General features: G+C 41.0%; 1 protein-coding gene across 7 annotated transcripts in view; it reads left to right on the top strand.

Moving 5' to 3' along the window:
- The first annotated feature begins 297 nt into the window (after positions 1-297).
- LOC139758849 (glyoxylate/hydroxypyruvate reductase A-like) overlaps positions 298-25,693 on the top strand; it is a 296,538-nt gene continuing 271,142 nt past the window's right edge. Inside the window, exons 1-2 of one of the 7 annotated variants that reach the window (XR_011714955.1) lie at positions 298-2,712; positions 3,431-3,621. Coding sequence is in view for 5 of the 7 variants with exons in the window: in XM_071680709.1 (XP_071536810.1) it covers positions 2,671-3,094 (424 nt within the window). In the remaining 2 variants the exon portion in view is untranslated. Of the gene's footprint in view, positions 3,095-3,398; positions 3,780-25,693 lie in introns of those variants that run through there. The other 6 variants (XM_071680709.1, XM_071680708.1, XM_071680707.1 and 3 more) reach the window with 6 other exon arrangements.

Below are 25,693 nucleotides of genomic sequence, written 5' to 3'. Positions count from 1 at the left end.
TAAATTATTTGATCCTCTTGGCCTTCTATGCCCAGTAATCATGATGGCAAAAATTATGTTCCAAGATATTTGGAGACTTGGACTTTCTTGGGATGAGATCTTGCCTACAGAATTGCAACACCGGTTTCAGAAGTGGGTTCAAAATATAAAAGCTCTTAACACATAGCAAGTTAATCGTTGTTACTTTCCAGAACTTGTATGGAACAAGCTACAGCTTGTAGAACTGAATGACTTTGGAGATGCTTCCGAGAAGGGGTATGGTGCCTGTGTATACTGGAGAGTTCCTGATAATGACGGGTCATTTAAGGTAATCTTAGTTCTAGCCAAAGGAAGGGTAGCACCTATCAAGAAATTGTCGGTGCCGAGGGTGGAATTAATGGGTGCTCTTTGTGTGCTAGGCTATCTGTATTTGTGAAGACTTCCCTACACTTAATTGATGTACAAATGTACTGCTGGACTGATTCTAAAGTAGCATTGTCATGGATAAAGGGAGACCCTAATAGATGGAAGACTTTTGTAGCGAATAGAGTAACAGATTCAGAGTTTAATCCCCCCAGTTCAGTGGAAGCATATTCCTGGTAAAGATATTCCAGCAGACCTTATTCCCAGAGGTGCCTTTGCTGAAGACTTAATTTCCTGTACCTCGTGGCTGAATGGTCCTGCTTGGCTCTCTGAACATTTTACTCCCATGCAACAGGATGAGGTACCAGCAGCACTGCCCATTGTAGAGGAGGTATTCCCTGACAGCCCAGTGACATGCTTAGTGTCCGAGCATCCATCAGTAGGGATTGACTATGCCCGCTGGGGTCATTTTACAAAAGCTATTAAGTGTATAGCTTGGGTAATAAGGTTTGTGAACAATTGCTGTTAAATGTTTTGGGCCCTTGTCTTATACAGAGTTAGATCAAGCTAAGACAAAGTTAATAATTTGTGTTCAGAGAGAAAGGTACAGCCAAGAGATCAATGCCTTAATGCTTGGAAAGTCACTCCCTAAGAGTTCTGACATTAGGAAATTCAATCCTTTTATGGATGAAAATGGTCTTTTGAGAAGTAAGAGTCGGCTGGACCAGGCTGAATTAAGTTATGATTGCAAGTATCCTATGATTATTCCAGCAGGCCACATTGCCAAGCTGTTAGTTAGTTTCCAACATGTATTTCTGAAACACGCTGGTATTTCCACTTTAATTTCAACATTAAGATCTTGTTACTTAATTGTCGGATTAAGAAAGCTTGCTAAGGTAGTCTGTAGAGAGTGTATGCTTTGTCGTAGACATCACTCACAAGCTTGCCGTCAGCCTGTAGCTCCCCTCGCAGGACTAAGAATTAACTCTGCTCCTTTCAGTGTGACAGGTGTAGATTATGCTGGACCACTGTTTTGTGTTGATTTTCCATGCAAGAAGCTGTACATTTTGTTATTCACTTGTGGAGTTGTCCGTGCAGTACACTTAGAGTTGACTAACTCTATGTCTTATGATGATTGCTTACTTGCCTTTCGTAGGTTTTCTGCCAGAAGAGGCCTTCCATCAGTTATTTACTCTGACAATGCCAAGACTTTTATTAGTATGTCTAAACAAGTGCATCAGTTCTTTGGCACCCTTGCTGCCCAGTGGAAGTTTGTTGTACCCCATGCTCCATGGTGGGGAGGTTGGTGGGAAAGATTAGTCCGATCTGTTAAATTAGCTCTGAGAAAGACTCTTGGTATAAAATGTTTAGGAAGATGTGAGCTAGAGACTACCTTACATGAAACTGAAGCATGTGTAAATTCCAGACCCTTAACTTTTGCCACAGATGATCCTAATTCTGTAAGCCCTTTAACACCTTCTCATTTTTTAATTGGACGCACTGCTGGATTTCATAGAGAGCTTAAAGGTGATTGCCAGGTTCCTGAAATGTCACATAAGGACCTATGTGAGCGAGAAAGCCTGAGACATCAACAACTTGATGAGTTTTGGAGTGTGTGGGTGTCTGACTATTTATTGAATTTACCCCCTATCATTACAGGTTTCACACCCAGATGTAAACTGGAGAAGGGATCTGTTGTGCTGGTTCGGGAAGATAATTCTCCTCGTTTGCAATGGCCCCTTGAAGTGATTGTTGAGCTATTCCCTGGGAAGGATGGAATAATTCGTAGTGTCAAAGTTAAGACTGCAAAGGGAGTAATTAGTAGGCCATTGCAAAAACTGCATAACTTGGAGCTTTCATCTGCAGGGGAGGATGCTACAACAGATGAAGCTCATAGTCCCTTACCACCAACAGATGCCTTCCCAGCATATGCTCAAGGTTCTGATGAGGCTCACTCCATGACACCGTCGTCAACTTATGTGTCTAGAACAGGACGAACTGTAAAGCCTCCTCAGAGACTGAATATGTGAGGTTGGAGGGTTTGAGATGTATCGTAGATTTAGGTTGACGATCAGTATAGTCCCATTGGGTATTGTTTATTGTTTTATTGTATCATTTGCTTCCCAGGGTGAGGGTTGAGTTGACTCTTAGTGAGACATTTGTATTTATACATCCTGATGCCATATGATCATGTTGTTGAGACTAAGGATAGGAGTTATTAAAGGTACTCCTATGGTGGGGAGATGTTGGCGCCAGGGGTAGAATGATGACACTGACATCGTATGGGTTTGTTTAACTGAGCTGTGCAGCGGAGCATAAAAATTTGCCATGTTTACCGTAGCATTTAATCCATTGTGGACACGTCAGTCTGTAAGATGCCTTATTGAATGTATAAGATCCCATTGTTGTTTGGAAGAGATCACATTTACTCGGCGAAGTAAAGTAAAGTACACCACGAGACTCCAGCTGTTTGATAGCCCCCATGTGTTGCTCCACCTCGCGAGTTATTTTTTCACAGGTTTCTCCTCCCATGGGACTTGTGTGGGAGAAACACCCTCCCACTTTGCACACCACCTCGACCAAAGTATTCTAAAAATAAACAAGTATCATTCAAGCTTTGCTGAAACCTTTCAAACCAACGGTACATCAAAACCCCGAAATTCCGGATTTTCCCACAGCAACAAAGACTATCTATACCAGAGCAACATAGTGTATGGCAGCAATCCACATTGCTCAAATTATGTTCAGATAAGTTAGTACAAAAATATTTGCTGTAGTAGATTATCGTGTCCAATGGGCTAAAAATAATATACCCAATAGTGTATTCTTGGCGCTGTTCAATAGGTCGGGATCCTAAACACCGATATACACGTTAGATAACCCGAAATGGTTATATAAATAATCAGTTTCAGTTCCTTCTCTTTCATAGAATATTTTTTTAGTTTTTTATTGCCATATCTAAGATGATTTTCATTGTTTGGAGACCGATATGGTGACCATCACTGAGATGTAATGAAAATTTTGATTTGGCTATAATTGTTTTTATTCAACATATATGAAAGGCTGTTCTATTACCTCATTTAAACAGTATGTCGGCAGTTTGTATGGCAAACAGTTAGTGTTATTGTAGTGGATTTCTGCCCCGGTTCTTTACACCAGATAGGGAATATAACTGCCATAGCACAACCAGGGTGTACACGTCATCAGCCAAGCAGCAGACTATCCTCCACCCATCTGTTATAGACGACATCCACCCAGGGTAGAGTGCCATCCACACAGGTGAGACGAGTCATCCTACACCACACAGTCGTGGAGACACACCATCATGGTTGGTGCCAAACAGAAGACCGTTCATGTTCTCTCAGTGATTCCTCGTCTTTCACAGACCCTGCGAGAAAAGTTGACAGATGTTGACGTGGTGGAAGTTAAGATGATAGGTAAGTGGTACTCCTGTCTGCTAAATGTTTACTTATGACAATTGTTATTAAAAGATTGCAAACATGGAAGGAAGTTTGAGCGGAGGAAAAGCAGACCACTTTAGGGGCACCAAACACCTAGGTCTTAACTCACCATGATCTTGACATGCAACATAATCATGATCTTGACATGGACCACAAACATGATCTTGACATGCAACATAATCATGATCTTGACATGGACCACAATCATGATCTTGACATGCAACATAATCATGATCTTGACATGGACCACAATCATGATCTTGACATGCAACATAATCATGATCTTGACATGGACCACAATCATGATCTTGACATGCAACATAATCATGATCTTGACATGGATCAGAATCATGATCTTGACATGGATCATAATCATGGTCTTGACATGGATCATAATCATGATCTTGACATGGATCATAATCATGATCTAGACATGGATCATAATCATGATCTTGACATGGATCATAATCATGATCTTGACATGGACCATAATCATGATCTTGACATGCAACATAATCATGATCTTGACATGGAACATAATCAGGACTTTGACATGGATCATAATCATGATCTTGACATGGAACATAATCATGACCTTGACATGGAACATAATCATGATCTTAACATGGATCATAATCATGATCTTGACATGGAACATAATCATTACCTTGACATGGACCATAATCATGATCTTGACATGGAACATAATCATGATCTTGACATGGATCATAATCATGATCTTGACATGGAACATAATCATGATCTTGACATGGATCATAATCATGATCTTGACATGGATCATAATCATGATCTTGACATGGATCATAATCATGATCTTGACATGGATCATAATCATGATCTTGACATGGAACATAATCATGATCTTAACTTGGATCATAATCATGACCTTGACATGGACCATAATCATGATCTTAACATGGATCATTATCATGATCTTAACATGGATCATAATCATGATCTTAACATGGATCATAATCATGATCTTAACATGGACCATAATCATGATCTTGACATGGATCATAATCATGATCTTGACATGGAACATAATCATGATCTTAACATGGATCATAATCATGATCTTGACATGGACCATAATCATGATCTTAACATGGATCATTATCATGATCTTAACATGGATCATAATCATGATCTTGACATGGACCATAATCATGATTTTAACATGGACCATAATCATGATCTTAACGTGGACCATAATCATGATCTTGACATGGAACATAATCATGATCTTGACATGGATCATAATCATGATCTTAACATGGAACATAATCACACCAATGGATCTGCTCTGGTCAGAACTGTGCAGGTCTTCCAGGTGGAATCAGATTTAAGTAATAGTGATCCACAAAGCTTGGTCAGCTGCCATGGACTGGGAATAATATTTGATAATACTTATGAATAAAGGCAATCTTGATATATATATATATATATCATACAAATGTTCATTAGCCAGGATCGAACCCGTGATCCTTGTGCAAGAGGCAGGCATGCTAACCGATAGACTAGGGGCTTGCCTTACAGAAACTAACTATTCGAATACTAAGTACTTGAATACCCTTCGTCTCACAATGGTGAGCAACGGGGTATATATATATATATATATATATATATATATATATATATATATATATATATATATATATATATATATATATATATTATCCCTGGGGATAGGGGATTAAGAATACATCCCACGTATTCCCTGCGTGTCGTAGAAGGCGACTAAAAGGGGAGGGAGCGGGGGGCTGGAAATCCTCCCCTTTCTCTCTTTTTTTTTTTTTAATTTTCCAAAAGAAGGAACAGAGGGGGCCAGGTGAGGATATTCCAAAAAAGGCCAGTCCTCTGTTCTTAACGCTACCTCGCTATCGCGGGAAATGGCGAATAGTAAAGAAAAAAAATATATATATATATATATATATATATATATATATATATATATATATATATATATATATATATATATAAAACAATGCAATCGTACTTCCATACTCCCCTCAAAAAAATACTAATTAACCTTACTATTGAAAGGTTAGGTTAGGTTAGGTTAGGTTAGGTTAGGTGATGACTTTTTTCTTTATATTTGCCGTTTGTCTTGCAAGAGGGAATACAAACCCCTGACACCTGTAATATCTTACAAGGATTATACTGTAATTAATTTTTATGTACATGGAAGAAGAAACAGTAGTATTACTGACAGGATTATTTTGGTATGTTACCAACTTAGCCACACATTAAGATTAGCTTTATATATTGAGTCATTCTGTTCTCTACTGCCATACCAGTACATAGGGAGTACAATAAAAGCTATGATTCTGTGTATCATAGTTTATTCATTATTTCATAAGGTGAGGCTTACGAGGATAAGGGAAAATGTTTGGCAATTTATATTAAAGTTTGTGGAACACTTTCAGAAAATCAACAGAATCTATGAAAACCTCACTTTACCTCATAAGGTGCCACTTTAAGGAGTCTCCACCAGCAGTGTAATGTTAATATCTTTCTGCCATACTGCAGTAGAGGATAAGGTTCCTACTTGTGCTGAGGACAGTCGCATCTTTGTTAAGCATCACCTTACCTTCTCATCCTGGCCACCATTCCTTCCCTCACCACTATCTCTTCCATCCTGGACACCACACTATCCCTCACCACTAAGCCTCTCACATTCTGAACAGTGTAGTGGCATTTATAAGCAGTATGATAATTTATTCTGGCCATTTTTCCTCCTTATACCTTCCAATGGATTGGCTCAGCCCTCCTGGTAAATGTGTTCTCAAGAATGTATCACCACAGTAGCTAGCAATTTCTATCCTGCTAAGGAAATGGATGAATTATTGGTAACTGTGTTTAGGGTTTCATTGTCATGCATCTGGCACCTTTCTTGAGATTTCAGACATGACCTCCTATTTATAGCATAAATGAACTAGATTACTGTGGGAGGTTAGGTAAGGTTTACGTAAGTTCTGTTATTTTACAAGAGTTAACTAATTTTGACATTGATAGTCCTGTTTTTCCTTCATACTCACAACCGCCTCTGTTATTGCCATATTGAAATTGCAGATAAGATTTGATGCTTCAAATAATATTTTCAAAACCAAACCATATCGTTCTGTAACCATAGTAAATTTCATTGTGTGGCTAAATCATTAATATACCATTGCTCTGCTGTTTTTATATAGTGAATGTGACAGGGAGTAGGACTCTGATGATCAGGGAAAATGTTGGGGAAAATTAGGGAGACATGATATAAATCAAGACTTTGTGAAAACCTCAATTGATTTCACTTAGATCTGCCTTGTTTCCATTTTGTTTAGAGAATATATGAATGTCATTATAGCATTTGCATTCATTTCATGGTAACTTTGGTTTGCCATTTACTTCCTTGCTTGGCATGCAGCATGTACTGCAGAAAGATGATGCAAAGGAATTTAAACAATTATACACCTCTGGGTCCTATTTAGGCTGTTTATGATGGTCAGATACTCTTAGATTTGTTTGTTAATAGTAGAAAGTAATGCAGATGGTTCAAAGAGAAAAACCGGCAAATTTTCATTTAACTAAGGAGGCACAAATAATGTGAGTTGTGGACTTGTGATGTACACTAAGTTCTCATATATGTATCAGTCATATTACTTTCAACCACCTTAATTGTTCAATCATTCCATATGTTAACAGTCCCGTTGAAGAAAAAGTACTCTTTCTCTTGATGACAATCTTGATGATATATTTCATTGATAACATTGAAAATTAAGGTCGATCTCAGCATTATTAAGATAGATCTCAGCATGTGTGTGAAGCTAGCTGATATGTTGATTTCTAGTAGTGTTTGACGTATCTTTGCCCACATTTTTGTTGATCATCATAACTGTCTTCATTGCCATTCTTTTATGATTTGTAAGTAGAGAATAATGCTGTAAATCATGCACCTTTAGTCTAAGAATAGTCATATCAAATATAGAATGCCAATTGATGTGTATTTCTGCCAAATTCATAAGATGTTTCTTTGAAACCTAACCAGTGGTTGCCAAGAGTAAATTAGTATTCCTTAAAATGATCACATTTTGAATATTACACATTTTTTTTCTTTTCTTGATTGCTATCTCCTGCGGTAGCAAGGTAGTGTCAGGAAAAGATGAAGAAACGCTGTATTCACTCACATCTGTTCCTTAGCTGTTATGTGTAATGCACCAAAACCACACCCCCAAATCCACAACCAGGCCTCACAGACCTTTCCATGATTTCCCACAGATGCTTCATATGCCCTGTTTCAGCCCACTGACAGCGTGTTGACCCCTTTATGCCACATTGTTCCAATACACTCTATCCTTTGTATGCCTTTCACCTCCAGCATGTTCAGGCCTTGATCACTCAAAATCTTTTTCATTCCATCCTTCCATCTTTGATTTGGTATTACCTTTGTTCTTGTTTCCTCCACTTCTGACACATATATTCTCTTTGTGGACCTCTCTCTCCTCACTCATTCTCTCCATATATCCGTACCATTTCAGCACACCGTCTTCAGCTCTCCCAACCACACTCTGTTTATTACCACTTTTCTCTCTCATCCTTTTATTAATTATTCAGTCAAACTACCTCACACCACATATTGTCCTCAAACATTTGATTTTCAACACATTCATCCTCCTCCACATATCTTAATCTATAGTCCATTTCTCACATCCAGATATCATTGTTGGGACTACCGTACCCTCAAACACACCCATTTTCTCTCTCCCTAATAAAGACCTCTCTTTTCACACATTCTTCAATGCTCCCAGAACCTTCTCCCCTCCCACTCAACCTTTTACTCATGTCTATTTTCATAGTTCTGTTTGTTGCCATGACCACTTCCAGGTATCTAAAACACTTTACTTCCTGCAAATTTTCACCATTCAGACTCTTATCCCAGTTAACCTGTACCTCTACACTGCCAACCCTAGTAACCTTGCTTTGTATTCACATTTACATTCATCCTCCTCCTTTCACGCTCTTTCAAACTTAGTCAACAAATTCTGAAGTTCTTCATTTGATTCAGGAGCCAGTGCTGTGTCATTATCAAACATCAGCTGCCTCACTTTCCAGGCCTTCTTATCCCCTACAGACAGTGTATTTGCCCCTTCCCTCTTGAGACACTTGCATTTACTCCCCTCACCACTCTGCCCATAAACAAGTTATTCATGGTTATATCATACCGCAAACCACTCCTCACTTGTAACCACTAACTTTCCCCTCTACCTACTTGTGCACATGCACATGCCTTACATTTTTAGTAAAAACTATTTCTGCTTCTAGCAGCATTTTTCTCAAAACAAATACTCTTTAAGACCTTCCACAAGGCATTTCTCTGAACCCTTTCATTTATTCTCTCCAGGTCCACAAATGCCATATACAAATCTGTCTGTCTGATCTACACAATCTTCACCACTTCTGAAGCTGCATTGTTCCTCCTCAATCTGATGTTTTATACATGACTTCACCCCCTCAGTCACTTCTCTCATACAACTTATCAGGTACACCCAGTGGGCTTATACCTTTGTAGTTTAAGCACCCACCTTTTCCCCCTTGCCTTTATACAGTGTCATTACTAAATCTCAGCACCTCACCACGATCCATATGTACATTGAAAATCATAACTAATCAGTCACTAACACAGTCAATCCCTTTCTTAAGACATAAGTGCAATACCATCCACTTCACCTGCCTTGCTATATTTCATCTACCTTTCCTCGTTTTACCAAACAACTCTCCATGACTCTCTTACTTTACATACTACTCCACATATTCCACTCTATAATCACACACATTCAACATTCTTTCAGAATACACACTCCATCTCCTCCTCACTTTATTACTACTCTATTAGCCCTTTCACCAATGTTCCCATTTGTTCTCTTATTTTTTTTGCTTTGCATACTATTAAGCCCCTTATTCTCCCTGAATTTTTATTGACTAACTCATCCCAATTTTTATTTGTCCTTTTTCTCAGCTCCAGCACCTTCCTCTTGACTTTATGCTGCTCTCTCTTACACATTTCCCAGTCATTTGCACTTCATACTTGTAAGTGCTGCCCATATGACTCTCTTTGGTCTTTCACTAACAATTTACTTTATCATCCTGTGACTCACTCCCCTAACCTGTCCACCTTTCACTTTTCACATTTCGCATGCCACACACCTCTCTCACACAACAGCACTGCTTTCCTAAATACCTTCCATTCCTCACCCACCCCTTAGGTTCATTTACTCTCACCTTTTGCCATTCTACACTTAATTTCTGTTGGTATTTCTTGATGCAAGTCTCTTTTTCAAATTCCTTTTCTTTCTTCCCTCTCTTCTTTCCCACAATGTTTCCATTTTTCAGAAAATTTCTGCAAATCTTCACCCTCGCCTCCACAAGGTCACCCCACCAACTTCCTCTCTCAGCAGATTCACATCCAAAAATCTCTCTTTTGCATACCTATCAAGTAGTACATAATCCAGTAATGCTCACTAACCATCTTGCATACTCATGTATGTGTATGTTTGTATTACCCTCTCTTTAAGCACACAAGCAGGTCATTTATATTACTGAATATACCCCAGTTATACCCTCAACTGCCAATTTACTCACCTTTGCATTTGAATCACCCATCACCAATACCTTGTCTCTTGCATCAAAACTGCTAACACATTCACTCAGCTGCTTCCAAAACACTTGCCTCTCAGGATCATTCTCCTCAAAAGCACTGATGATCACCCATCTCTTGCAATCCTTTTTCATTTGTACCCACATCAGTGTGAAGCTTAATTCCTTACGCTCTTTCATACGCTCCCACAACTCTTGCTTTGGCAATAGTGCTATGTCTTTCTTAGTTTTTCCCCTCACACCAACCTCTTACATTACTTCTCAGATATTTCCAAACCATTCCTCCTATTTATCCTTTAGCTTTGTTTCACTCAGAGCCAGAACATCCAGGTTCCTTTCTTCCTTTCCTGAAACATACTACCTTTTTCTCCTTTTTTTCATCTCGGCTACATCCCCAAGCATTCAGACATCTTAGCCTGAGCCTTCAGTAGGGATGAAGGTGGTGAAGGTTGCAAATGGGGAAGTGGCAACAGGTAGTGATTAAGTGAATAGATATAGTGAGTGTTTTGGAGGACTATTGAATGTGTATGATGATAAAGTGCCAGAAGTGGGATGATTGGGTCTAAGTAGTATGCAAAATGAGAGAGTTTTGGAAAGTCCTTTGGTAAAGACAGAGGAGGTGGTGAAAGCCTTGCATAAGATGGAATGTGGCAAAGTGGCTATTGTAGATGGAATTACAGTAGAATTTTGTAAAACGGGATATTGGTGTTGTTGATAGGTTAGTTAGGATTTACAAGATTTACAATGAATTTATGGATCATTGTGAGGTACCTAAGGATTGTGTGTACATTTTCATTGTATAAAGGCAAATGGGACATAAGTGATTGTTCAAATATCATTGGTATAAATTTGTTTAGTGTGCCATGTAAGTTGTGTTGCAGAGTAGTGGTTGAGAGGGTGAAGCATGTAGAGAGCATCAGATTGTGGAAGAACATTGTGGCTTCAGATGTGGTAGAGACTGTGTGGATGAGGTGTTTGCTTTAGAGGATGCGTCTGAGAAAAAGTTAGATAAATGGAGGGATCCATATGTGGCATTTATGGATCTAGGGAAAGCATGAATTTGATAGCAATGCCATATAGAATGTTTTAAGAATATGTTGTGTGAGGAAAGCTGCTAGAGGCAGTGAGAAGTTTTCATCAGAGGTGAAAGGCATGTGTTTGAGTAGGAAGAGAGGAGAGTGTGTGGTTCCAAGTGAAGGTTGTTTGATTTGCTTTTGGGTGGGGTGATGAAGGAGATACATTTAAGAGAGGGTTGCATTTGCAGTCTGTAGGGGATGAAGGGCCTTGGAAGTGTCATTTGTTTGCTGATGAAACATCACTGTTGGCAGGTTCAAATGAGAAACTGATAATGTTGGTGACTGAGTTTGGAAGACTGTGAAAGCAGGGAGTTGAAAGGAAATGTAGATAAAAGCAAAGTTATGAAATTTACCAGGGCAGAGGGACAGTTTAATTGGGGTGTGATTATGAATGGAGAAAAATTGCAGGAAGTGAAGTATATTATATATCTGGAAGTGGATATGGCAACAAATGGAACATTGGAAGTGGGTGAGGAACGAAGCCACTGGGAGCATTGAAGAATAAGAGTGGTCATTCTCTGTTAAGGCAAAAGGTATTAGTGGTAGTTGGCAGGCAGCCACTGATTAGGGAGGTATATTACCACTAGTACCCACCTGGGTATCAAGAGGGTTAGTGATTGCTGTGTAGTGAGCCAACACGTCAGTGGTTAACAAGTTGCACACCTCTGACCGAGGTAGCTGTCACTTTTCTGCCTCACTCACACAGGGATGCTGGCAGTCTTTCCACAAATGTGCAGTCTCTTCCTTGTCACACATAGCTCGTGACAACACTTAACTCATGCAGCTCAATCTTCATAACACTAGGTTTTTTTGTTAAGCGCTCTGCACTAGCCCTGCCTTTTGGCAAAATGGTTGGAGCAGTAGGTAAAAGCAGTAGGAACATTAGACATAAGAATTAAGTAGAAACATTAGATAGAAGTAGTTGATAGGAACAATTGATAGAAGTAGTAGGTTGAAACATTATGCAGGAGCATTAGGTTGACGTAATAGGTAGAAGTAGACAGTAGGTACATTAGGTAGAAGCCTTTGGAAACACTGCACTAGAGTTGTCCTTTGCCAGTGGCCTGTTAATGGTGAAGCACTAAAGGCTATTAAGCTAAACTGAAGTTCACCTGTTATTGAGACTTACTGTGGCCACCTCCTTGAGGGAGTTCCAGTAGGGAATGGGCAACAGAGATGTGGATAGATAGTAAAAATGGGTAAGTTTGAAGATATGGTAACCCCAACAATGTATGGATTTAAGGCATGGCCTATAGTTGAGGATGTGGGAAGGAGGGTAGATGTGTTGGAAATGAAATGTTTAAGGATTATATGTGGTGTGAGGTTATTTGATCGAGTAAGTGATAAAAGGGTAGAGGAAGATGTGGTAATAAAAAAATATGGTTGTGGGAACTGAAGAGATTTTGCTGAAATAGTTTGGAAATGTAGAGAGAATAAGTGAAGAGAGGTTGAAGATTTGGATATTTGTGTCAGAAATGGAAGGGACAAAGAGAAGAGGGAGACCATACTGGAGATGGAAGGATAAAGTGAAAAAGATTTTGAAAGATTGGAGTTTTAACATGCAGGAAGGTGAAAGGCATGCAAGGGAGTGAGTGAACTGGAATGATGTGGGTTACAGTTGTTGACATGCTTTCAGTGGACTGACCCATGGCATGTGAAGTGGCCAGGGAATCCAAGGAATGGTCTTTGGGGCTAGGTTGTGGACAGGGGGCTGTGGTTTCAGTACTTTGCACATGACAGCTAGAGATTTGATATGAGTGAATACAACCTTTCGTCATCTGTTTCTGGTGCTACTTCATTATTGCCAGATATGACAATCATGTATGAAAAAAAGATATAAGTATATACATATACTTATTTATTTATTTTGTTTTGTCGCTGTCTCCCGCATTTGCGAGGTAGCACAAGGAAACAGACGAAAGAAATGGCCCAACCCATCCCCATGCACATGTATATACATACACGTCCATACACGCAAATATACATACCTATACATCTCAATGTACACATATATATACACGCACAGACATATACATATATACACATGTACACATAATTCATACTGTCTGCCTTTATTTATTCCCATCGCCATCCCGCCACACATGGAATAACAACCCACTCCCCCCTGATATGTGCGAGGTAGCGTTAGGAAAAGACAACAAAGGCCCCATTTGTTCACACTCAGTCTGTAGCTGTCATGTAATATTGCACCGAAACCACAGCTCCCTTTCCACATCCAGGTCCCACAGAACTTTCCATGCTTTACCCCAGACGCTTCACATGCCCTGGTTCAATCCATTGACAGCACGTCGACCCCGGTATACTACATCATTCCAATTCACTCCATTCGTTGCACGCATTTCACCCTCCTGCATGTTCAGGCCCCGATCACTCAAAATCTTTTTCACTCCCTCTTTCCACCTCCAATTTGGTCTCCCACTTCTCCTCGTTTCCTCCACCTGTGACACATATATCCTCTCAGTCAATCTTTCCTCACTCATTCTCTCCATGTGACCAAACCATTTCAAAACACCCTCTACTGCTCTCTCAACCACACTCTTTTTATTTCCACACATCTCTTTTACCCTTACATTACTTACTCGATCAAACCACCTCACACCACATATTGTCCTCAAACATCTCATTTCCAGCACATCCACTCTCCTGCGCACAACTCTATCCATAGCCCACGCCTCGCAACCATACAACATTGTTGGAACGACTATTCCTTCAAACATACCCATTTTTGCTTTCCGAGATAATGTTCTTGACTTCCAAACATTCTTCAAGGCTCCCAGAATTTTCGCCCCCTCCCCCACCCTATGACTCACTTCCGCTTCCATGGTTCCATCCGCTGCCAAATCCACTACCAGATATCTAAAACACTTTACTTCCTCCAGTTTTTCTCCATTCAAACTTACCTCCCAATTGACTTGACCCTCAACCCTTCTGTGCCTAATAACCTTGCTCTTACTCACATTTACTCATAACTTTCTTCTTTCACACAGTTAACCATACTCAGTCACCAGCTTCTGCAGTGTCTCACATGAATCAGCCACCAGCGCTGTATCATCAGCGAACAACAACTGACTCACTTCCCAAGCTCTCTCATCCACAACAGACTTCATACTTGCCCCTCTTTCCAAAACTCTTGCATTCACCTCCCTAACAACCCCATCCATAAACAAATTAAACAACCATGGAGACATCACACATGCCTGCCACAAACCTACATTCACTGAGAACCAATCACTTTCCTCTCTTCCTACACGTACACATGCCTTACATCCTCGATAAAAACTTTTCACTGCTTCTAACAATTTGCCTCCCACACCATATATTCTTAATACCTTCCACAGAGCATCTCTATCAACTCTATCATATGCCTTCTCCAGATCCATAAATGCCACATACAAATCCATTTGTTTTCTAAGTATTTCTCACATACATTCTTCAAAGCAAACACCTGATCCACACATCCTGTACCACTTCTGAAACCACACTGCTCTTCCCCAATCTGATGCTCTGTACATGCCTTCACCCTCTCAATCAATACCCTCCCATATAATTTCCCAGGAATACTCAACAAACTTATACCTCTGTAATTTGAGCACTCACTCTTATCCCCTTTGCCTTTGTACAATGGCACTATGCAAGCATTCTGCCAATCCTAAGGCACCTCACCATGAATCATACCAACCTTACCAACCAGTCACCAATATAGTTACCCCCTTTTTTAATAAATTCCACTGCAATACCATCCAAACCCGCTGCCTTGCCGGCTTTCATCTTCCGCAAAGCTTTTACTACCTCTTCTCTGTTTACCAAATCATTTTCCCTAACCCTCTCACTTTGCACACCACCTCGACCAAAACACCCTATATCTGCCACTTTATCATCGAACACATTCAACAAACCTTCAAAATACTCACGCCATCTCCTTCTCACATCACCACTACTTGTTATCACCTCCCCATGAACCCCCTTCACTGAAGTTCCCATTTGCTCCCTTGTCTTACGCACTTTATTTAACTCCTTCCAAAACATCTTTTTATTTTCCCCAAAATTTAATGATACTCCAACTCTTATTTGCCCCCTTTTTCACCTCTTGCACCTTTCTCTTGACCTCCTGCCTCTTTCTTTTATACATCTCCCACTCATTTGTATTTTTTTCCTACAAAAATCATCAAAATGCCTCTCTCTTCTCTTTCACCAATAATCTTACTTCTTCATCCAACCGTTCACTACCCTTTCTAATCAACCACCTCCCACACTTCTCAAGCCACAAACATCTTTTGCGCAAGCCATCACTGCTTCCCTAAATACATCCCATTCCTCCCCCACTCCCCTTACGTCCTTTGTTCTCACCTTTTTCCATTGTGTACTCAGTCTCTCCTGGTACTTCCTCACACAAGTCTCATTCCCAAGCTCACTTACTCTCACCACTCTCTTCACGTCAACATTCTCTCTTCTTTTCTGAAAACCCCTACAAATCTTCAACTTCGCCTCCACAAGATGATGATCAGACATCCCTCCAGTTGCACCTCTCAGCACATTAACATCCAAAAGTCTCTCTTTCGCGCGCCTGTCAATTAACACGTAATCCAATAATGCTCTCTGGCCATCTCTCCTACTTACATATGTATACTTATGTATATGTCGCTTTTTAAAGCAGGTATTCCCAATCACCAGTCCTTTTTCAGCACATAAATCTACAAGCTCTTCACCATTTCCATTTACAACACTGAACACCCCATGTATAACAATTATTCCCTCAACTGCCACATTACTCACCTTTTGCATTCAAATCACCCTTCACTATAACCCAATCTTGTGCATCAAAACCACTAACACACTCATTCAGCTGCTCCCAAAACACTTGCCTCTCATGATCTTTCTTCTCATGCCTTCTCATGCCAATCCACTTCCGCTTCCATGGTTCCATCCGCTGCCAGATCCACTCCCAGATATCTAAAACACTTCACTTCCTCCAGTTTTTCTCCATTCAAACTCACCTCCCAATTGACTTGACCCTCAACCCTACTGTACCTAATAACCTTGCTCTTACTCACATTTACTCTTAACTTTCTTCTTTCACACACTTTACCAAACTCAGTCACCAGCTTCTGCAGTTTCTCACATGAATCAGCCACCAGCGCTGTATCATCAGCGAACAACAACTGACTCACTTGCCAAGCTCTCTCATCCCAAACAGACTTCATACTTGCCCCTCTTTCCAAAACTCTTGCATTCACCTCCCTAACAACCCCATCCATAAACAAATTAAACAACCATGGAGACATCACACACCCCTGCCGGAAACCTATATTCACTGAGAACCAATCACTTTCCTCTCTTCCTACACGTACACATGCCTTACATCCTCGATAAAAACTTTTCACTGCTTTTAACTACTTGCCTCCCACACCATATATTCTTAATACCTTCCATAGAGCATCTCTATCAACTCTATCATATGCCTTCTCCAGATCCATAAATGCTACATACAAATCCATTTGCTTTTCTAAGTATTTCTCACATACATTCTTCAAAGCAAACACCTGATCCACACATCCTCTACCACTTCTGAAACCACACTGCTCTTCCCCAATCTGATGCTCTGTACATGCCTTCACCCTCTCAATCAATATCCTCCCATATAATTTACCAGGAATACTCAACAAACTTATACCTCTGTAATTTGAGCACTCACTCTTATCCCCTTTGCCTTTGTACAATGGCACTATGCACGCATTCCGCCAATCCTCAGGCACCTCACCATGAGTCATACATACATTAAATAACCTTACCAACCAGTCAACAATACAGTCACCCCCTTTTTTGATAAATTCCACTGCAATACCATCCAAACCTGCTGCCTTGCCGGCTTTCATCTTCCGCAGAGCTTTTACTACCTCTTCTCTGTTTACCAAATCATTTTCCCTAACCCTCTCACTTTGCACACCACCTCGACCAAAACACCCTATATCTGCCACTCTGTCATCAAACACATTCAACAAACCTTCAAAATACTCACTCCATCTCCTCACATCACCACTACTTGTTATCACCTCCCCATTTGCGCCCTTCACTGAAGTTCCCATTTGCTCCCTTGCCTTACGCACTTTATTTACCTCCTTCCAGAACATCTTTTTATTCTCCCTAAAATTTAATGATACTCTCTCACCCCAACTCTCATTTGCCCTTTTTTTCACCTCTTGCACCTTTCTCTTGACCTCCTGTCTCTTTCTTTTATACATCTCCCATGTATATATATATATATATATATATATATATATATATATATATATATATATATATTTTTTTTTTTTTTTCTTTTTTTTATACTTTGTCGCTGTCTCCCGCGTTTGCGAGGTAGCGCAAGGAAACAGACGAAAGAAATGGCCCAACCCCCCCCCCATACACATGTATATACATACGTCCACACACGCAAATATACATACCTACACAGCTTTCCATGGTTTACCCCAGACGCTTCACATGCCTTGATTCAATCCACTGACAGCACGTCAACCCCGGTATACCACATCGCTCCAATTCACTCTATTCCTTGCCCTCCTTTCACCCTCCTGCATGTTCAGGCCCCGATCACACAAAATCTTTTTCACTCCATCTTTCCACCTCCAATTTGGTCTCCCTCTTCTCCTTGCTCCCTCCACCTCCGACACATATATCCTCTTGGTCAATCTTTCCTCACTCATCCTCTCCATGTGCCCAAACCACTTCAAAACACCCTCTTCTGCTCTCTCAACCACGCTCTTTTTATTTCCACACATCTCTCTTATCCTTACGTTACTCACTCGATCAAACCACCTCACACCACACATTGTCCTCAAACATCTCATTTCCAGCACATCCATCCTCCTGCGCACAACTCTATCCATAGCCCACGCCTCGCAACCATACAACATTGTTGGAACCACTATTCCTTCAAAGATACCCATTTTTGCTTTCCGAGATAATGTTCTCGACTTCCACACATTCTTCAAGGCCCCCAGAATTTTCGCCCCCTCCCCCACCCTATGATACACTTCCACTTCCATGGTTCCATCCGCTGCCAGATCCACTCCCAGATATCTAAAACACTTCACTTCCTCCAGTTTTTCTCCATTCAAACTCACCTCCCAATTGACTTGACCCTCAACCCTACTGTACCTAATAACCTTGCTCTTATTCACATTTACTCTTAACTTTCTTCTTCCACACACTTTACCAAACTCAGTCACCAGCTTCTGCAGTTTCTCACATGAATCAGCCACCAGCGCTGTATCATCAGCGAAGAACAACTGACTCACTTCCCAAGCTCTCTCATCCCCAACAGACTTCATACTTGCCCCTCTTTCCAAAACTCTTGCATTTACCTCCCTAACAACCCCATCCATAAACAAATTAAACAACCATGGAGACATCACACACCCCTGCCGCAAACCTACATTCACTGAGAACCAATCACTTTCCTCTCTTCCTACACGTACACATGCCTTACATCCTCGATAAAAACTTTTCACTGCTTCTAACAACTTTCCTCCCACACCATATATTCTTAATACCTTCCACAGAGCATCTCTATCAACTCTGTCATATGCCTTTTCCAGATCCATAGATGCTACATACAAATCCATTTGCTTTTCTAAGTATTTCTCACATACATTCTTCAAAGCAAACACCTGATCCACACATCCTCTACCACTTCTGAAACCACACTGCTCTTCCCCAATCTGATGCTCTGTACATGCCTTCACCCTCTCAATCAATACCCTCCCATATAATTTACCAGGAATACTCAACAAACTTATACCTCTGTAATTTGAGCACTCACTCTTATCCCCTTTGCATTTGTACAATGGCACTATGCACGCATTCCGCCAATCCTCAGGCACCTCACCATGAGTCATACATACATTAAATAACCTTACCAACCAGTCAACAATACAGTCACCCCCTTTTTTAATAAATTCCACTGCAATACCATCCAAACCTGCTGCCTTGCCGGCTTTCATCTTCCGCAAAGCTTTCACTACCTCTTCTCCGTTTACCAAATCATTTTCCCTAACCCTCTCACTTTGCACACCACCTCGACCAAAACACCCTATATCTGCCACTCTATCATCAAACACATTCAGCAAACCTTCAAAATACTCACTCCATCTCCTTCTCACATCACCACTACTTGTTATCACCTCCACATTTGCGCCCTTCACTGAAGTTCCCATTTGCTCCCATATATATATATATATATATATATATATATATATATATATATATATATATATATATATCAACATACAAACCTCTAACAGCCAGGATCGAACCTGAGACCCCTGTGCAAGAGGTAGGCATGCTAACCACTAGGCTATGGGACTGTATAATAGGAAACAACTATTTGAAATACTGAGTACTCGAATATCCTTCGTCTCACAATGGTGAGCAACGGGGTCTGTACTTGGTTGTTTCCGAACAGACGCACGTAGCCAGCTGATAGCGTTTTACCGGACCTAACTGTACAACGCGGAGGTATATAAATACGAATAAAGTGCATATGAACGCGCACCTTCATAGAACATACAAACTTCCAACAGCCAGGATCGAACCTGGGACCCCTGTGCAAGAGGCAGGCATGCTAACCGCTAGGCTATGGTACTGTATAATAGGAAACAACTATTCGAAATACTGAGTACTCGAATACCCTTCGTCTCACAATGGTGAGCAATGGGGTCTATACTTGGTTGTTTCCGAACAGACGCACATAGCCAGCTGTTGTACAGTTAGGGGTCCCAGGTTCAATCCTGGCTGTTGGAGGTTTGTATGTTCTATGAAGGTGCGCGTTCATATGCACTTTATTCGTATTCATATACCTCCGCGTTGTACAGTTAGGTTCGGTAAAACGCTATCAGCTGGCTATGTGCGTCTGTTCGGAAACAACCAAGTATAGACCCCGTTGCTCACCATTGTGAGACGAAGGGTATTCGAGTACTCAGTATTTCGAATAGCTGTTTCCTATTATACAGTCCCATAGCCTAGCGGTTAGCATGCCTGCCTCTTGCACAGGGGTCCCAGGTTTGATCCTGGCTGTTGGAGGTTTGTATGTTCCATGAAGGTGCGCGTTCATATGCACTTTATTCGTATATATATATATATATATATATATATATATATATATATATATATATATATATATATATATATATATTTTTTTATTATTATACTTTGTCGCTGTCTCCCGCGTTTGCGAGGTAGCGCAAGGAAACAGACGAAAGAAATGGCCCAACCCCCCCCCATACACATGTATATACATACGTCCACACACGCAAATATACATACCTACACAGCTTTCCATGGTTTACCCCAGACGCTTCACATGCCTTGCTTCAATCCACTGACAGCACGTCAACCCCGGTATACCACATCGCTCCAATTCACTCTATTCCTTGCCCTCCTTTCACCCTCCTGCATGTTCAGGCCCCTATCACACAAAATCTTTTTCACTCCATCTTTCCACCTCCAATTTGGTCTCCCTCTTCTCCTTGTTCCCTCCACCTCCGACACATATATCCTCTTGGTCAATCTTTCCTCACTCATCCTCTCCATGTGCCCAAACCACTTCAAAACACCCTCTTCTGCTCTCTCAACCACGCTCTTTTTATTTCCACACATCTCTCTTACCCTTACGTTTCTCACTCGATCAAACCACCTCACACCACACATTGTCCTCAAACATCTCATTTCCAGCACATCCATCCTCCTGCGCACAACTCTATCCATATCCCACGCCTCACAACCATACAACATTGTTGGAACCACTATTCCTTCAAACATACCCATTTTTGCTTTCCGAGATAATGTTCTCGACTTCCACACATTCTTCAAGGCCCCCTGGATTTTCGCCCCCTCCCCCACCCTATGATCCACTTCCGCTTCCATGGTTCCATCCGCGCCAGATCCACTCCCAGATATCTAAAACACTTCACTTCCTCCAGTTTTTCTCCATTCAAACTCACCTCCCAATTGACTTGACCCTCAACCCTACTGTACCTAATAACCTTGCTCTTATTCACATTTACTCTTAACTTTCTTCTTCCACACACTTTTCCAAACTCAGTCACCAGCTTCTGCAGTTTTTCACATGAATCAGCCACCAGCGCTGTATCATCAGCGAACAACAACTGACTCACTTCCCAAGCTCTCTCATCCCCAACAGACTTCATACTTGCCCCTCTTTCCAAAACTCTTGCATTTACCTCCCTAACAACCCCATCCATAAACAAATTAAACAACCATGGAGACATCACACACCCCTGACACAAACCTACATTCACTGAGAACCAATCACTTTCCTCTCTTCCTACACGCACACATGCCTTACATCCTCGATAAAAACTTTTCACTGCTTCTAACAACTTTCCTCCCACACCATATATTCTTAATACCTTCCACAGAGCATCTCTATCAACTCTATCATATGCCTTCTCCAGATCCATAAATGCTACATACAAATCCATTTGCTTTTCTAAGTATTTCTCACATACATTCTTCAAATGCCTCTCTCTTCTCTTTCACTAATAATCTTACTTCTTCATCCCACCACTCACTACCCTTTCTAATCAACCCACCTCCCACTCTTCTCATGCCACAAGCATCTTTTGTGCAATCCATCACTGATTCCCTAAATACATCCCATTCCTCCCCCACTCCCTTTACTTCCATTGTTCTCACCTTTTTCCATTCTGTACTCAGTCTCTCCTGGTACTTCCTCACACAAGTCTCCTTACCAAGCTCACTTACTCTCACCACCCTCTTCACCCAACATTCACTCTTCTTTTCTGAAAACCCATACAAATTTCACCTTAGCCTCCACAAGATAATGATCAGACATCCCTCCAGTTGCACCTCTCAGCACATTAACATGTGCAGGGAAAAAATGCAATTGAGTGGGAGATGTATAAAAGAAAGTGACAGGAGGTCAAGAGAAAGGTGCAAGAGGTGAAAAAGAGGGCAAATGAGAGTTGGGGTGAGAGAGTATCATTAAATTTTAGGGAGAATAAAAAGATTTTCTGGAAGGAGGTAAAGTGCGTAAGACAAGGGAGCAAATGGGAACTTCAGTGATGGGCGCAAATGGGGAGGTGATAACAGGTAGTGGTGATGTGAGAAGGAGATGGAGTGAGAATTTTAAAGGTTTGTTGAATGTGTTTGATGATAGAGTGGCAGATATAGGGTGTTTTGGTCGAGGTGGTGTGCAAAGTGAGAGGGTTAGGGAAAATGATTTGGTAAACAGAGAAGAGGTAGTAAAAGCTTTGTGGAAGATGAAAGCCAGCAAGGAAGCAGGTTTGGATGATGTTGCAGTGGAATCTATTAAAAAAGGGGGTGACTGTATTGTTGACTGGTTGGTAAGGTTATTTAATGTATGTATGAATCATGGTGAGGTGCCTGAGGATTGGCGGAATGTGTGCATAGTGCCATTGTACAAAGGCAAAGGGGATAAGAGTGAGTGCTCAAATTACAGAGGTATAAGTTTGTTGAGTATTCCTGGTAAACTATATGGGAAGATATTGATTGAGAGGGTGAAGGCATGTACAGAGCATCAGATTGGGGAAGAGCAGTGTGGTTTCAGAAGTGGTAGAGGATGTGTGGATCAGGTGTTTGCTTTGAAGAATGTATGTGAGAAATACTTAGAAAAGCAAATGGATTTGTATGTAGCATTTATGGATCTGGAGAAGGTATATGATAGAGTTGATAGAGATGCTCTGTGGAAGGTATTAAGAATATATGGTGTGGGAGGCAAGTTGTTAGAAGCAGTGAAAAGTTTTTATCGAGGATGTAAGGCATGTATACGTGTAGGAAGAGAGGAAAGTGATTGGTTCTCAGTGAATGTAGGTTTTCGGCAGGGGTGTGTGCTGTTTCCATGCTTGTTTAATTTGTTTATGGATGGGGTTGTTAGGGAGGTGAATGCAAGAGTTTTGGAAAGAAGGGCAAGTATGAAGTCTGTTGGGGATGAGAGAGCTTGGGAAGTGAGTCAGTTGTTGTTCGCTGATGATACAGCGCTGGTGGCTGATTCATGTGAGAAACTGCAGAAGCTGGTGACTGAGTTTGGTAAAGTGTGTGAAAGAAGAAAGTTAAGAGTAAATGTGAATAAGAGCAAGGTAATTAGGTACAGTAGGGTTGAGGGTCAAGTCAATTGGGAGGTAAGTTTGAATGGAGACAAACTGGAGGAAGTAAAGTGTTTTAGATATCTGGGAGTGGATCTGGCAGCGGATGGAACCATGGAAGTGGAATTGGATCATAGGGTGCGGGAGGGGGCGAAAATCCTGGGGGCCTTGAAGAATGTGTGGAAGTCGAGAACATTATCTCGGAAAGCAAAAATGGGTATGTGTGAAGGAATAGTGGTTCCAACAATGTTGTATGGTTGCGAGGCATGGGCTATGGATAGAGTTGTGCGCAGGAGGATGGATGTGCTGGAAATGAGATGTTTGAGGACAATGTGTGGTGTGAGGTGGTTTGATCGAGTAAGTAATGTAAGGGTAAGAGAGATGTGTGGAAATAAAAAGAGCGTGGTTGAGAGAGCAGAAGAAGGTGTTTTGAAATGGTTTGGGCACATGGAGAGGATGAGTGAGGAAAGATTGACTGAGAGGATATATATGTCGGAGGTGGAGGGAACGAGGAGAAGTGGGAGACCAAATTGGAGGTGGAAAGATGGAGTGAAAAAGATTTTGTGTGATTGGGGCCTGAACATGCAGGAGGGTGAAAGGCGGGCAATTAATAGAAGGAATTGGATCGATGTGGTATACCGGGGTTGACGTGCTGTCACTGGATTGAATCAGGGCATGTGAAGCGTCTTGGGTAAACCATGGAAAGTTGTGTGGGGCCTGGATGTGGAAAGGGAGCTTTGGTTTCGGGCATTATTGCATGACAGCTAGAGACTGAGTGTGAACGAATGGGGCCTTTGTTGTCTTTTCCTAGTGCTACCTCGCACACATAAGGGGGGAGGGGGATGGTATTCCATGTGTGGCGAGGTGGCGATGGGAATGAATAAAGGCAGACAGTGTGAATTGTGTGCATGGGTATATATATATATATACCCATATATATATATATATATATATGTGTATATATATATATATATGTGTACATTGAGATGTATAGGTATGTATATTTGCATGTGTGGACGTGTATGTATATACCATGTGTATGGGGGTGGGTTAGGCCATTTCTTTCGTCTGTTTCCATGCGCTATCTTGCAAACGCAGGAGACAGTGACAAGGCAAAATAAAATAAATAATTTTTTTTTTTTCAAACTATTCGCCATTTCCCACGTTAGCAAGGTAGCTTTAAGAACAGAGGACTGGGCCATTGAGGGAATATCCTCACCTGGCCCCCTTCTCTGTTCCTTCTTTTGGAAAATTAAAAAAAAATTGAGAGGGGAGGATTTCCAGCCCCCCCGCTCCCTCCCCTTTTAGTCGCCTTCTACGACACGCAGGGAATACGTGGGAAGTATTCTCTCTCCCCTATCCCCAGGGATATAAGAGTGAGTGCTCTAATTACAGAGGTATAAGTTTGTTGAGTATTCCTGGTAAATTATATGGGAGGGTATTGATTGAGAGGGTGAAGGCATGTACAGAGCATCAGATTGGGGAAGAGCAGTGTGGTTTCAGAAGTGGTACCAGATGTGTGGATCAGGTGTTTGCTTTGAAGAATGTATGTGAGAAATACTTAGAAAAGCAAATGGATTTGTATGTAGCATTTATGGATCTGGAGAAGGCATATGATAGAGTTGATAGAGATGCTCTGTGGAAGGTATTAAGAATATATGGTGTGGGAGGCAAGTTGTTAGAAGCAGTGAAAAGTTTTTATCAAGGATGTAAGGCATGTGTACATGTAGGAAGAGAGTAAAGTGATTGGTTCTCAGTGAATGTTGGTTTGCGGGAGGGGTGCATGATGTCTCCATGGTTGTTTAATTTGTTTATGGATGGGGTTGTTAGGGAGGTTGTTATGGGAGGGTGTTGATTGAGAGGGTGAAGGCATGTACAGAGAATCAGATTGGGGAAGAGCAGTGTGGTTTCAGAAGTGGTACAGGATGTGTGGATCAGGTGTTTGCTTTGAAGAATGTATGTGAGAAATACTTAGAAAAGCAAATGGATT

The sequence above is a fragment of the Panulirus ornatus genome, chromosome 31, assembly GCF_036320965.1.
Source record: "Panulirus ornatus isolate Po-2019 chromosome 31, ASM3632096v1, whole genome shotgun sequence".
Lineage (NCBI taxonomy): Eukaryota > Metazoa > Arthropoda > Malacostraca > Decapoda > Palinuridae > Panulirus > Panulirus ornatus.
The sequence above is the reverse complement of the archived record's forward strand: the minus strand, read 5'-3'. Positions and strand labels throughout refer to the sequence as shown.